Source organism: Gobius niger, assembly GCF_951799975.1.
Source record: "Gobius niger genome assembly, chromosome: 22".
Taxonomy (NCBI): Eukaryota; Metazoa; Chordata; class Actinopteri; order Gobiiformes; family Gobiidae; genus Gobius; species Gobius niger.
In genome coordinates this window covers 1,951,758-1,966,023 of record NC_136873.1, presented here as the reverse complement: position 1 = coordinate 1,966,023, position 14,266 = coordinate 1,951,758, and the positions used below count along the sequence as shown (strand labels likewise).

General features: G+C 42.4%; 1 protein-coding gene across 3 annotated transcripts in view; it reads right to left on the bottom strand.

Moving 5' to 3' along the window:
* tjp2a (tight junction protein 2a (zona occludens 2)) overlaps window positions 1-13,924 on the bottom strand; it is a 127,342-nt gene extending 113,418 nt beyond the window's left edge. For 2 of the 3 annotated variants that reach the window (XM_079581229.1, XM_079581227.1), the window contains exon 1: window positions 40-212. In XM_079581229.1, the coding sequence (XP_079437355.1) occupies window positions 40-146 (107 nt within the window). In that variant the 5' untranslated portion in view covers window positions 147-212. Of the gene's footprint in view, window positions 1-39; window positions 213-13,830 lie in introns of those variants that run through there. The other variant, XM_079581231.1, reaches the window with a different exon arrangement.
* Between the last annotated feature and the right edge of the window lie 342 nt (window positions 13,925-14,266).

Here is a 14,266-nt window from a genome sequence, read left to right as displayed (position 1 = left end):
AGGTCAAGTCTACAAAGGACAGGCAAAGCGAGGACTCACCCCGGGGGCCTCCAGAGCTTCCTGCTGGGGGGAAGCATCTCTCTCTTGTTTAGGGGCACAACGCCCATGGCCGCCTGCATGATGGTGATGAACTTCTTAAACTTCATCTTTGGAATGCCAGTGTCAGAGGCTGATCCATGGCGGCCGCCCTCAGCCTGCGCCTGCTGCCCTGTCTTTGGTGTTGGGTAGAGTGAAGCAGTGAGCGGGGGGGACACAGAGCCCCACGTCACTGTCTTACATAACCCCACACACGGGGAGTAGATGAGAGCGTGTGCCTGGCTTTTTCTGAGCTACACCGAACACTCTCCGCCCCTCGATAATCCCCCCGCACCACCCCCGCCACGCACACATCCTCACATCAGCTCTGTTCATCCGCTGATCTACTCATCCATCTATCATGCCTATCTGCTCACTCGGAATCAACCATTTAGGGAGAGAATCAGAGTGACTTTATTCAGTCCCACGGGGGTCTCATATAGTGACAAAAAACTTCTCCAAGAAAGAAGAAAACTGTGTGGCTTGCTTCAGAATGAAAAAATATGATAAAGATCAGGGCAATAACATAAAACTCCACATAAATTCAAATCTATGATGAAGAAAACGTGTTACTCTGTGAAATGTGTAAATTAGTTACAGTAGTCGTTTTTACTGATATGCTGCCCCAGGACACAACAGTGTGCACGATGGCACAGCCCACCAAGGTCGCTAGGTCGCCAAACCCACCCAGAAAAATCTGAAGCTGTTGAAGAATCTCATGAATTTTAGAGCACATTTGTGAAGCTGGAGGAATCAATTTATTTCCTTGTCCTAGAGTACATTCCTATTAAGTAAGGCCATACTGCCATTGCACTGTCCGATCCTGTCAGACCTCAGAGGCTATGCAGGGAAGAGCCTGGTTGGTGCTTGGATGGGAGACCGTTTGGTAACACCAGGAAGCCCGGGTTAATGTAGAGTGTGCGTGAATGAGTGAGTGCTTGGTGGTGGTCGGAGGGGCCGATGGCGCAGACTGTCAGTCTACCCCAGGGCAGCTGTGGCTACAATAGTAACTTACCAACACCAAGTATGGAGTGAATGAATAATGCACGAAATTGTATAATTATTAGAATTATTATTATTATAACCTCCATATAGGCCTACTGTACAAGTGAAAGAGAAATATAGCACATTTGGATAGATTACTGACATAGAAGTGAAGACCCAAAGCAGTACAGGAGCTCAGAACATGCATTTAGTTAAAGAGGGGGTATTATGCTTTTTTCAATCACATAGCACCAGTCTATATCACACTACAGTGATGACAAACCTTCTCTTGGTCTGTAAATGCAGTAAATTAGAATAACTGCCTTGTATAAAATGTCTCTCTCAAAATGGCTGTAGTGAATGTCTTGAAATAGACCTCTGTCTCTTTAAGAACCTCTGAGCCTTTCCGACACGCCCCCTCCACACGCTGTCTGTGGCATCAGTGGGGAGGGGGTTCTGCTGAGGAGCAGTGGTTGGTTACTCGGCTGGTGACGAAAGCTCGGAGGCGTCTCCAGGAGGTGGGGGCGTTCCTAGGAGGACTCGGGCAAACCTATCCCTAAAATGGCCGCCATCAGAGCTTTTACAGATTACTCAAAAATACGTGAATGTGCCAAGGCAACACTTCAGGCATGTTTTTAATGAGGGAGTGACAGAATAACATGATGTAAAGCTTGAAAAAGTCAATTTTGCAGAATACCCCCCTTTAACTGATTTGAACAACAGGGATGTGCAGGAGGAATTGTGAGACTTAGAAAGGCTTTGGGGCAGCAGGGACGAGTTCATACTCAAATCTCAATTCATTGCCAGTTTATTCTGAACTTCCTCAGACTTCAGCAGTTTAAAAATGTGATCATTTGGGAAGTGCAGCTTTAATCTAGCCAAAGGGAAAAGTGTCCAGCGCATATGAGCCATATTTAAATGTCACTGAGGCATCGGGAGTAATGGGCAACCACAGCACAGCAGCGGGCAGAGCATGGCCACATTTTGAGGCAGATTTAGTCAGTACCAAGGCCATACCGTCTCTGAAATTCCCAGATTACGCAGTCGCACGTACTGTGGTCAGTCCGTGAAGTAGTTGATGGTCCATGCTGAAAGATGTCCATCCACTTGAGAAGTCAAAGAACATGACCCTCACAGCGCTCCCACCAGGCTCCAGGTGGGTGAGCGCCTGCTGCAGCAGGTAGACCGCGTCTTCAATTCCAATGTTAGGCCTCTAGGCAAACTGCAGAGCGGAGGTGGGTGAGGATGAGCCGCTCCATGGTTTTCATCAGGTTTACATCAGGAGTGTCTGCTGGGCTGGAGACGTGTGAAGAGGAGGGAGGGAGGCAGAGGGAGTGGGGGAGAAAACAGTTTAAATGTTCGTTGAATTCTGGCGCTCGTCTCCATCAGCTGTCCCTCTGGCACTCTGTCCAAATCTGGAGATGTCCTTTAGTCCTCTCCACAGGTCCCGCGGGTTGCCCTGCTCCAGCTTCTGCTCCAGCTTCTCCCCATATTCCTCCAGCCACAGACCATGCTGTATCTGCGTGGCTGGTCACCTGTTCTAGCAAGTCGCTCCTTGTGCCTGTCATTGGTTATGGTCACACGGCCATTGGCATTTACTCCCTTAGCAGAAGAAAGGAACCAGTGTCAGCGTCGCATTCAGCTCAGGCTTGTGCCCCACTTGTCCTCGGGGACGCAATAAGAAAAAACAAAGAGGTAAATCTGGATCTCACTAAACTTCTGTGCCCTGAGATGAGGCGAACTGCAGACAGAATGGAGCCTGAAAAGCAGCAATGACGGCATAAGCTCCAGAACATGTAAGTGTTTGCTACACTATGGAAAGTGCTATATAAATAAACTTTGATTGATTTATTGATTCAAACAGGCGAGATACAAAGGCCCATCGGCCCATTTATCACTGCTGCTGCCTTATGTCTTATAAAATTAAGACTGCGTTAGAGCTGGGCTTTTTAAACAAAATAACTGCAAACTGTAAATATATTTCAAACATATATATTAATTGTATTTAATTAAAGTGCATCAACATACACAAAATTGCAAAGGCAAACCCTTTCTCTAACTGAAAAGTCACTGTTCAACAAAAATTGTTTAACATCCAAATTATGTATACAGTGTTTGGATTGAGCTAATGAAACAACAAAAAATCTTGAGGCAACTGAGGCACATTTGTAGAGCAAATGGCAGAGAGCTAAAAAAAAATAAAAAAAATAAAATAAAATAAAATAATCTTTAAAAAAAAAAACGTTTTTTTTCCTTTAAAAGGTACAATCAAAATGTTATAAATGAATAAACATTATATAAAACTAATATTTTTTTGTGCATCTTGCCACTTATCCTGGTAAATAGTTAGTACAGCACTCTTGTAAATTCACTACACATTGTGATTGTCTGTAACATAAGGGTATTATTGGATAATAAAAAAGCAATAGTGATGCTGCATAAGACACAGATATTGAACAGCAGCCTGTCTTCTAGCCTGACTCCACACTCCTGTAGTTTGTGTATTTCACGGTTCTAACTGTTCTCATAGAGGCCATGCAATCATATGCCATATAGTATCACTGGAGACAGCATGGTCAGATTAAAGCCTGACCCTAGTCACACACATTACCAGGGATAAGCTCTGACCCAATCAGAGCGCGGCACAGACATAACCCCGACTGCACCATGGAAATACAGCTATACCATAGAACAGTATTAGTGCAGCAGTATTAACTGAGCAAAAGGCTTTGTAGACTGGGGAGGGTTTTGAAGACCAACAGCCTCTGGTTGTTGCTTGAAATTGTGTATTTATTAGCTGCTCATTTTTCTCCTGCAAAGATACAGTCACTCATGGAGCTCACGGCCCCGCCTACCTCATGGTAAAATCTCATTCAAAATCTACACCAAATCAAATGTGGTGTTTAAAAATGCGATGGAGCTAAAAACTGACCACAGATCAGCAAAGATAGGCTTCTGTTTGTGATTGGTCAATAGTGTCAGTGTGAATGCAGCAGGTTCCAGTCTTTCTGAACTTGTTTATAATGCTCTCAAATGGAAATAAAAGTCAGTGACACATATTTCCAGAGGATTTAATAAGTAAAGAATAGGGACATCCGCTCCGAGACGAGGAGAGAAGTAGCTGCATCATCCAAACACAGTAAGTGCCGCTAATCTCGGCTGTTGAAATGTAGAAGGAATATGTGAACTTTTGGTGATATAATGTGGTGCTGTTTGCTGCTGTCTGTGTCGAAACAAAGGACTCCTACGTTAGAATGCTGTTTTTAGTCTTAAGCTCAGCATTAAACACTATAATCCCACAGCAGCTAATACACAAACTGCTCCAGCTGGGGATCAACACATCACTGTGCAACTGGCTGCTGGACTTTCTGACGGGGAGACCACAGGCTGTACGTGTCACCAGCAAGTCCTCTATAACCGACAACCTCCCAGGCCTCTGGTAGAGGACCCGAGCTTGGACAAAAAAGAGAGACTGCCCGCGGAGGGTGAGGAATTGGTTGTTGTTTTTTGTATACTGTATACAAAATTCAGACAATCTGAAAAATGTCGAATTGGCAGTGCAACCTTTACAGCTGCTGCAACAAGTGAATTTCTCCGTTGTGAGAATAATAGTAAAAAACAATTGCCTTATTTCTTGTTGTTAATCGCAATGATTTTGTCCCAAGTAATCAACAGGTCATCTGAAGAGAGGTGGTGTTCACATTGGTAAAGCTGGTGAAAAAGACTTTGAAAAGTGCGTGGATACTAGGGCTGTGCAATTAATCGAAATTCGATTACGATTTCGATTACAACAGTAAACGATTACAAAATTAGCATAATCGCAAAAAATCGATTATAATTTTTTTCTCTCAATTTTTTTCATTTTTTTTTCAATTTTTTTTTTTTTTGCAAAGCAGACTTGTGTTCTTTCACGGCGCTGGGATTATTTTCCCTTCGCTTTTCCGTGCCACGGCTCGTGCTTTTGTCTGACATAAAAACAAACAGCGCTGTGTGATGATGTCATCAGCTCAGTTTGCTTGCGCAGGTGTGAGGGCTGGCCAGCAGGGGGCAGGTGTGAAACAGGGACCTCTCCTTAATCAAGGCGTACTTTATCATTTTTTGGCTGGATTTTTGTAATTTTTTTTGATGGATTTTTGTCACTTTTTTGCTGAATTTTTGTCATGTTTTTGCTGGATTTTTGTCATTTTTTTTGCTGGATTTTTGTCTTTTTTTGCTGGATTTTTGTCATGTTTTTGCTGGCTTTTTGTCATTTTTTTTGATGGATTTTTGTCTTATCTTATATCCCGACCTATTGTATGTTTTAGTGGTAGAGGAAACCGGAGGAAACCTACGCAGACACGGGGAGAACATGTAAACTCCACACAGAAAGGCCACATCCCTGGTGGGAATCGGACCTTTTAGCTCTGAAGCACGAGCGCTAACCGCTGTGCTACCGTGCCGCTTTTCGACACAATTGCTCAAGACCACGAGTGAAGCGTTGAACATTTGTTCCACATATGTATGATTTCAATTCAGCTGTGCTGCTGTTGATTTGTCACGATTGATCCTTCTTAACACACCTTTCCTGTGATACATATTTCTCCCCATGACTAAAGGAACAACCCAGGCCTGGACGCTTCTAATGCCTTTACATAAGCAGCTCTTCACCCTAAGGAGGGGTGGCCACTGGGCAGCCTCTCATCTGCTCAGTCCAGGAAACATATCTTCAAGTAATGTGTCTTTAGATCGATTATGGCTCCAGGTTATTCTCATGCTGCTGACTTATTTCATTTGTATGTATTATTTACTATGTATTGTATTTATGAGATGGAGGAATGAATTGCTGGGAAGCAAATGAATTGCCTGCCTTGAGGCAGGACTGCAAGGGGACCCACATTTTTTTATGTAGATATATTTTTAGTACAATAGCCTTATTTTAGTAAATATAGCCTAGTAGTTCTAGCCGTAGAAGTTGTGTAGTGGTCGTGGTCCTCTCCGTTCTCACTTGTCCCTCGCTGTTACATAAGCCCAGATGGAGCAACACATGCCATCCCGTCACTGATCTGATCAAAGTGACCAGAGTCTGCACGTGCCTTCCTGACCTCATCCTCTCTCCACACACGACAGCAGAGGAAGGGGACGAACCACTCCACTACCCTTCTGACTTTCAAATAAAGCTGATGGGCAAAACATCTGCACAATATATCACAGAATGACTCAACTCCGCCCAAAACAAAACTACATCGATCTTATAACACTGTTTTTGACCCAATTAGATAAAAACAAATGACAAACAATGTGTGTTGAAATTTAAAGGAACATACCGCATTAAAATGGTTCAGTAAAATATATGATATCACTGCACGCCAACATCACCCAGCCTCAGGACTCTGGTAAAGGACCCGAGCTCGGAAGGATGAGAAGGTGAGGAGGGATATCTTTGCTTTGACTTTTTCTAATTGGTTACGCTTAAGGCAAGAGTTAAAGTTCTCCGTCGCTGCGACGGATTTGCGTCGTTCTGACCAATTTGGGAAAAATGTCCATCACCTAGAATCTGTCAGAAATCAATAAATCAAAGTAATGTCGAGATAGTGCATTCAGAGACACTTCTGCAGTGAAGATGTTGGGCCACGGATATCGGCCAATCAGAAGCGAGTTGGTGGGAGGCGGGCATTGGCTCTCGCCTAAAAACATTAGCTACTTTCGAAGCTAACGCACCTATGTCAGCGACTCAGCGTGGACTGAACTCACTGTTTATTGATGGAAGGGAAGGTGTCTGCAACAGACGCTCCATTAGTAATATTCATTTTAACAAGAGCACAGGTAGTGTGTCTCTTTAGGCGTGTTTGAGTACGTTTCACATGACAAGCATGTCCATGTTTCTGTCTCCTGAGGTTTAGCCCACCTAAAGTACAGTGATAATGCAGCTTCTAAAGTTTGGAAATCTCTTCATAATTTCTGTTTAATTACAGCATCCTGATACTAAAATAATATACATTTATTTTCTGTTGGTACAAAGTACAGTAATTTATAAACCTGGGAATGTGGTAAACAGAACATTAGATAAACCTGAGTGTAGACTATTAATGATTGAAAACATTTGGATGATACATGAGGCACAAAGAGGGACCTGGTGATTTTACGTGTAAAATCAGCCACAAAGTTGCGCTAATTAGTCTGAAGGGCAAAACAGAAACACGTGGGGAGTTGACAGCGGACCAGGACACGAGCACGGGGATGAAGAGTTAAAACCTTCGAAGATGGAAAACTATCGATCGCTATTTGGACCATGTGGGTTTGTTTTGAGGCTGCAGCGGTGGATTAGCTGGAATTCTAACAGTGAACTGTAAGTTTGGTCTTCTTTTTTACTAATAAAAGTGCGGTTTACTCATTTCTTTATGTACATACGCTGCGTTCCAAATTATTATGCAAATTGTATTTCAGTGTCAAAAAGGTAGGAAAAAAAGGTTTTTCAATGAAACTCATGGATAGTAGGGGTGTAACGGTTCACGGGGATGTATTGAACCGTTCGGTTCGGCCTGTTCGGTTCGGTCCACTTGCGTACCGTTTCGGTGTATTATTTTCATTAAATAATGTTAATTTATTATTAGCGTCATATTAAGTGCCGCGGAACAAAGTTCCTACGCGAGTTTCCGCACGGACGCTATTGAGTGACGTACATTGAAGCTGCATGAGTAGCCGAGAGAAACTACAGGCGCTGGCTTTAAGTATTTGATTAAAAGTCTTGAGCCTCGCTACAATATCCCGTCACGTCCGCACTTCAGCCAAAAAGTTACACCAGCGCTCAGAGCCGGTTCTTCCTATACGCAAACTACGTAGTGTTGTTTCACTGATTAATCAACGCGTTGTTGTTACGGGGACAGGCTCTTCCAGCGCGCACTCACTTTCCGCCTACTTCGCCACATATAACACCAAAACGGAGTAGTCTGGTGAAGTGAATGAGCAGGAGAGACCGACCGCCTTCCCCCTGTCTCTTCCAAAGCGCGAGTGCTTCTCCGCTCATGTCCCGCTCGGCCTCTGTCTCCCGGTGCTCGCTTCGCCTCATGCGCGGCTCCTCCGCGGCTGCATCATGTCACCTGTGTCCCGGGCGCAGCTCTCATGTTTTCTCTGCGCGGACTCTGGGCCTCACTCTCATTTAAACCCTCTTCTTACTGTGTCTGGTGAGTCGAGAGTATCAGGACAGTAGTTTGGCGAGTAGACGAGAGTAAAGCCGTTCACTGTGGCCTTTTTGTTGAGTTGAATCCACATGGTTCTCATGAGTTACAGTAACTCTCATTATAAGAGTGCAATTTATTTAAAATATCACCCAAATGGGTCACTTTTTTATTTTATGCAAGAATTCTATTGTGTATTGGCAGCTTTTCAAAAGAAAAAATGTTGTTAGTTCTTATTTATTTGTACCGAAAATTAACCGAACCGAGCCCTCCAAAACCGTGAACCGAACCGAATACAATTTTAGCGTACCGTTACACCCCTAATGGATAGTATTGTGGCTCAGGGCTCTTTGACTCATTAATATCAATCTCAGAGACCTGGGATGATTAGTTTTCAGGTTAAGCCCAGTTAAGGGAAAAACTACTGAAAAAGGATGTTCCACATTATTAAGCAGAACATAATTTTCAAGCAATATAGGAAAGAAAAAGGATCTCTCTGCTAATGAAAGCGTGAAATAGTTGAATGCCTTGGTCTTGGTATGAAAACCTTTGATATTTCATGAAAGATAAAGCGCAATTACTGATAACAGATTTGTGGATGAGTCAGACACACTCGGGTTTGTGCAGATAAAGGCACAATAAGGACGGTTTCTGCCAGACAAATACATTAGATTAAGAGAACAGATGCTACAAAGCAGCATACGGGTATTTGAAGCTGCTGGGGCCTCTGGAGTCTCCCGAACATCAAGGTGTCGGACCCTCCAGAGGCTACAGTTGTGCATAAACCTTCTATCCGGCCTCCCCTAAACTGTTCATTGAAGCTGATGAACAGAAACGGCTGCAGTGGCTCAGAAATACATGAAGACTCATTTTCAAAGAATCTTGTTTACTGATGAGTGTATTTTCAGTCAATTACAAGCTTTGAAATGTATTGAAATGATGAGCATAATAATTTGGATCAGGAGATTGAGTTTTTTCTACTATCCTGTTAATCCTGTTATCACTGTTGTTGTTTTTGCAATCACACTCAAATGATCCTCTAACAGTTACAGACTTGAAAAATGATGCTGACTCTCATTTGGGTTGATCATTTAGAAAATCTTTGAAAAATGTCATTTGCATAATCATTTGGAACGCTGTGTAATAAGTTGTTAGCGCTTCACTCCGTGACATCGTGGCCTTTTGAGCTCTGCACACGAACATGCGCTCGTTGTCTGCTTCTGACATTCTTCAAACATTCCAATTCCAATGTTTGTGTGTTGCTTGGCCAGGTGAGGGGGTGACATGGGGATGCTGTACTGTGACGCTAGAAGTGTGGTGTTTGTTTTTGCTGACGAGTTAGCTGCAGTTTTCAGTTTGGCCGCAGCAGGGTCAGTCCATCTCAGATCACCCCAAAAAATAGCATTTTTAAACCCCACCCTCTCCAAATTTTGTGAAATTTGGTATACATGTAATTCATGGCCAGAAAAGCCAGAATTTAAAATTTTAAACTAATCGGACCAATGGTTTTCGAGATATTGCATTCTAAATTGTTCACTTTTTCGCGAAAAAAGGCTGTGGCCGCCTACTTTCAAATTGCTGTAACTCAGCAACCACTGGTCCGATTTTCAAAAAACAGGTATGTCTGTAAAGGGGAGACCACGAGGAATAAAAATGTGACATTGGTTCGTGCATTTTGGTATTTTTTAGGTGAATTACCTTTGTACTTACGGGTTTTCTTTTTCATTTTCATGTAATACCAGGTAGAAGTTGACATACCCACTCCTCCAGACATCCATTCACAGTCCGTTCTGTACAATTCCATTAATTTATATACACAGTGCCTCAGATTGATTTATTCCAAGATATAATGACAATCACAAACAAAAAGTCAATGAAAATTTCACAGCTGTCTCCGCCTCCTGGTCACTTTTTCTGATTTCTAATCCTTTTCAACAGGCCAGTTCAAACAGTGGTTAGACATTCTGGGCAGCTCATTATGAGAAACACTGTAATTTCAAGTGGAAGAAGATTTCAAGATCTTATCATACAAGTAGAAGGTTTTAGCAGGTCTCCTAGGACACATAAACTTTATGTTGTAGTCACCAAAACCGTCTGGTTCAGCTTCCCGATGGCCCTGTGTACGAAACTGTTCCTCAAGGAACAGAAAGTAGAGTAGAAATCAGAAAAAGTGACCAGGAGGCTGAGACAGCTGTGAAATTTTCATTGACTTTTTTTTTTGTGATTGACATTATATTTTGGAATAAATCAATCTGAGGCACTGTGTATATAAATTAATGGAATTGTACAGAACGGACTGTGAATGGATGTCTGGAGGAGTGGGTATGTCAACTTCTACCTGGCATTGCATGAAAATGAAAAAGAAAACTCCTCCAGTTTTTTTATATAATGTAGTTGACACACAGCGCTACATTTTTCCTATTGCGTCGGAGAGGTTGGGCGTGTCCCACAGGGTCAAGTAGGCGGCCATGCCCTTTTTCGCGAAAAAGTGAAAAAATGAAAATGCCATTGAAATGTTGGCTTTTCTGGCCATGAATTACATGTATACCAAATTTCACAAAAATTGGAGAGGGTGGGGTTTAACTCATCGGGTGAACTGAGATGGACTGACCCAGCAACTGTTTACATGCTCGTCCAGGAAAGACCACATTTATTTATTTTTTTCTTTTAAACAAAAAAATCCAATAAAAAAATCGAGATCGCACCATGTGGGGAAAATAATCAGGATTATTTTTTTTTAAATAATTGTCCAGCCCTAGGGTGAGGCGTGTGTTGGGGGTAGGACTGGGCGATATGGCCAAAAAATAAAATCAAACTTTTTTTACTCAGTTTGGACGATTACAATTTTAAATCGATTGAAATAAACTTTTAAAAGTCTCCTGATCTTAGATAAACACTGCTCAGAGAATTAAGTTTTCAAAAGTGTTTTAATTTTATCGTCTTCATGCCTCTGCTGTAATAGACAACAGTCTCCATGGAGACACAAGGAAAAGGGCGGAGTTAAATGGTCCTCTCAGAGCAGGGTGAGAGACAGGCACAGGAGCAGACTGGAGGAAAGTGGGAAGAAAACTCCACCGTGGCCTTTGTGAAGCAGCAGAGATCGTCACAAAGTCGGTCATTTTGCTACGGAGTTCCTGTGGTGACATAACCTTTGACCTTTCAACACTAAAGAGAGCAGCGGTTTGGTGGCGCAACAAGTTTGCATGTTCTCCTTGTGTCAGTGTAGGTTTCCTCCTGGTACTCCAGTTTCCCCTACCACTAAAACTAGGGATGGACCGATATGAAAACTTTCTGCCAATATCGATAGCCGATATTTGCCTTGCTGCTGTGGCCGATATTTGCCAATATTTATTTCGACGTAAAAAATCAATAGAAAGGCTTACTCAAATGTGGTAAAGTTGCAAATTGTTCCATTATTGGAATGTCTTATGCTTATGCCTGTGACACATCTCACACACCAGGATGAAACAATCCTTTTTATTAGAAAAATATCAAAAAGACCAAATGCAATGTTGGAGGGAAATGTCATTTTGTTTTTGGCAAAATATTTACTCCAACCTACTTATTATTATGCTTTCACCCATGTCCTCTATTAATGGGAAACACTGACACTGGGAATATGCGAGGCTACTATTGATTGTATTTTTTATTTAAACATGTAGCCTACCATGTTGTTTAAGCTACATGTTTTAACTTTAAACAAATCTGATAAACGTCTCTGAGGACATACAGCTCTGTTTGAAGCTTTGGAATTGCCAAAAATAGCATCATGTCACTTTAACAGCACCTTATACTGAACTTATGAGGCCAGACTGAAGATTTAGAGTTGGTTTAGAGCTGGCAAAAAGCAAACGCTAACAAACAAAGTTATAAATCTGGCGTCAGGACGGAGAAACTTTTGCAACACTCACCTCACATGTAGCGACAAATAATCCATCAAAAAATGATTCACGTTAATCCTGACTCAGAATAATGTCCATGAGGCCGTTTTATTCCAGTTTGCTACAGCAGCAACTTGTGTCTCTGTATCTCTGTGGTGTCCATGCTGTCAGCTCCGCTTTGTTTAAACTTACTGAAAACATATTCTCTTTTGGAGACGTGTGAATTAATACTGGAGGTTCTTTATTTTTAGGAGCTACTGTTTATTTTAGATAATTTGAATAAACTGTTGCCCCAGTCAGGTCAGTACAGCCCGTCTACACTGCTGCTGCATTCAGGTGCGCTACATTACAATGCAGTAAATAATTCAAAAAAATTAATAAATATCGGCTGATATTTTCCCTTTCCCGATATGTGAAAAAATGACAAATATCGCTAACTAAAACCATGTACAATAGCCTTCGCTGGCTGCTCACTGCTCCGTCAGGTCGCCCCTGCGGCATTGAGGATGGGCCAAATGCAGAGAAGGAATTTCAACGAGAGTTCATAAAGTGTAACTTAACTTGAATACATTTTTTGAGCCTTAGGCTTGTTATGAAGCCTACACTATGCAATTAGCCATTCAGCTTCTATCATCACGTAAAGAAAGTCTGATTACTGATCAAAGCAGCAGTAGGTCAGCAGTTTGTAGACGACTTTCTCACGTGAATGTATTTGTTTAGTGTATTGTTGTGTTTAGTATATATTTCACTTTGCTATGACACAAAGCACTTGTAATTAGGGCTGAAACGACTAATCGATTAATCGACGACTAATCGATTATTGAAATAGTCGACAACTATTTTAGTAATCGATTAATCGTCTTCTGGTTCACACAGACTCAAACAGAGCAAAAATGACATGAAAATGTAGCATTTTTGATGAAAACCTACTTTGTTTTTCATAGTGAGGGTCTGTAGTGTTTTGTACATTGTAAATTTCATAAATATCCGTCTGTGTCTCATCCAATCAGAAGTAGAATTAGCGCCAAGAGCCTCCAACAAACATTCACTTTAAGTTTCCTCCATCAACATGTCCTCAAGCGGCGCCACTTTAGCGTTATGTGATCATTTTTACCCCAAAAAAAATCCAAATCCAATTTTCCTACACCATTCACAGCCAAGCGATTAATCGATTAATCGTAATAATATTCGATAGATTAATCGATGACAAAATAATCGTTAGTTGCAGCCCTACTTGTAATATCCACTTTACAACTGGAAAGGATCATCTTCACCAGAGCACATGAAGGCAGCTTGAGTAGTCCACTGAAATAGGCTATACTTTTTTCTACTAATATTTTGGCAACATATCCAGCTCTGATAAAAATCAAACAACTAAATAGAAAAGTAACCAATCCTAACATGACATTACTACAAACAAAATTTGATCAGATACAAGCACACAGAAGAGCTTTGTTCCCCTCATGCTTTCCTGAACAATGTAGTCAATAATCAAACCTGTTCCAGCCAGGCGCTCAGTGGCGCAGGCACGGCTCAGGTTTCACCACGCTCTCCGCACTGCGTAAAAGGCGCACACTTTCCCCACCCAAAGCGTGGGAACACACCGCATTTCAACACAAACGCTTTTCGGACGCCACTTCACAAATACAGAGTCATAAATATCACAGTGAAGAGTCAAACTGAAGCAAACGCGAAGAAGCGCGACGGAAGGCGGGTCAGGAAAAAAAGCTACTCACCAGGTGCAACGCCGTCTGTCTGTCTGAGTCCGTGTGTGCGCGGAGTTTGGAGCTCTTTCCACCGAAGATGGAGGGTCTTCCGTGAAGTGGGGGCCCCCGTCGCGAGGAAGAGTAGCAGGTAAACAGCCGGAGGACCGCGCCGAAAGGTGCGAGGGTGACTACGCTCGAGAAGGATACGCGTAGTGCGGATTGGTGTTCGAACAGGTGTGGGCACTTCCGGGAGCAGGTATGTGGGCGTGGCCGGGGAAGTTTCGGGGACGAGCGGAGGTCACGTGACACTCTTCCTCATTCTCTAGTGCAGTGTTTTTCGACCTTTTTTGAGCCATGGCACATTTTTTTCATTGAAAAAATCACGAGGCACGCCACCAGCAGAAAATGTTGATAAATTTAACTCTGTAGCCTATATTCAGTCGTTCTCATCAAAGTGTCTTTATTA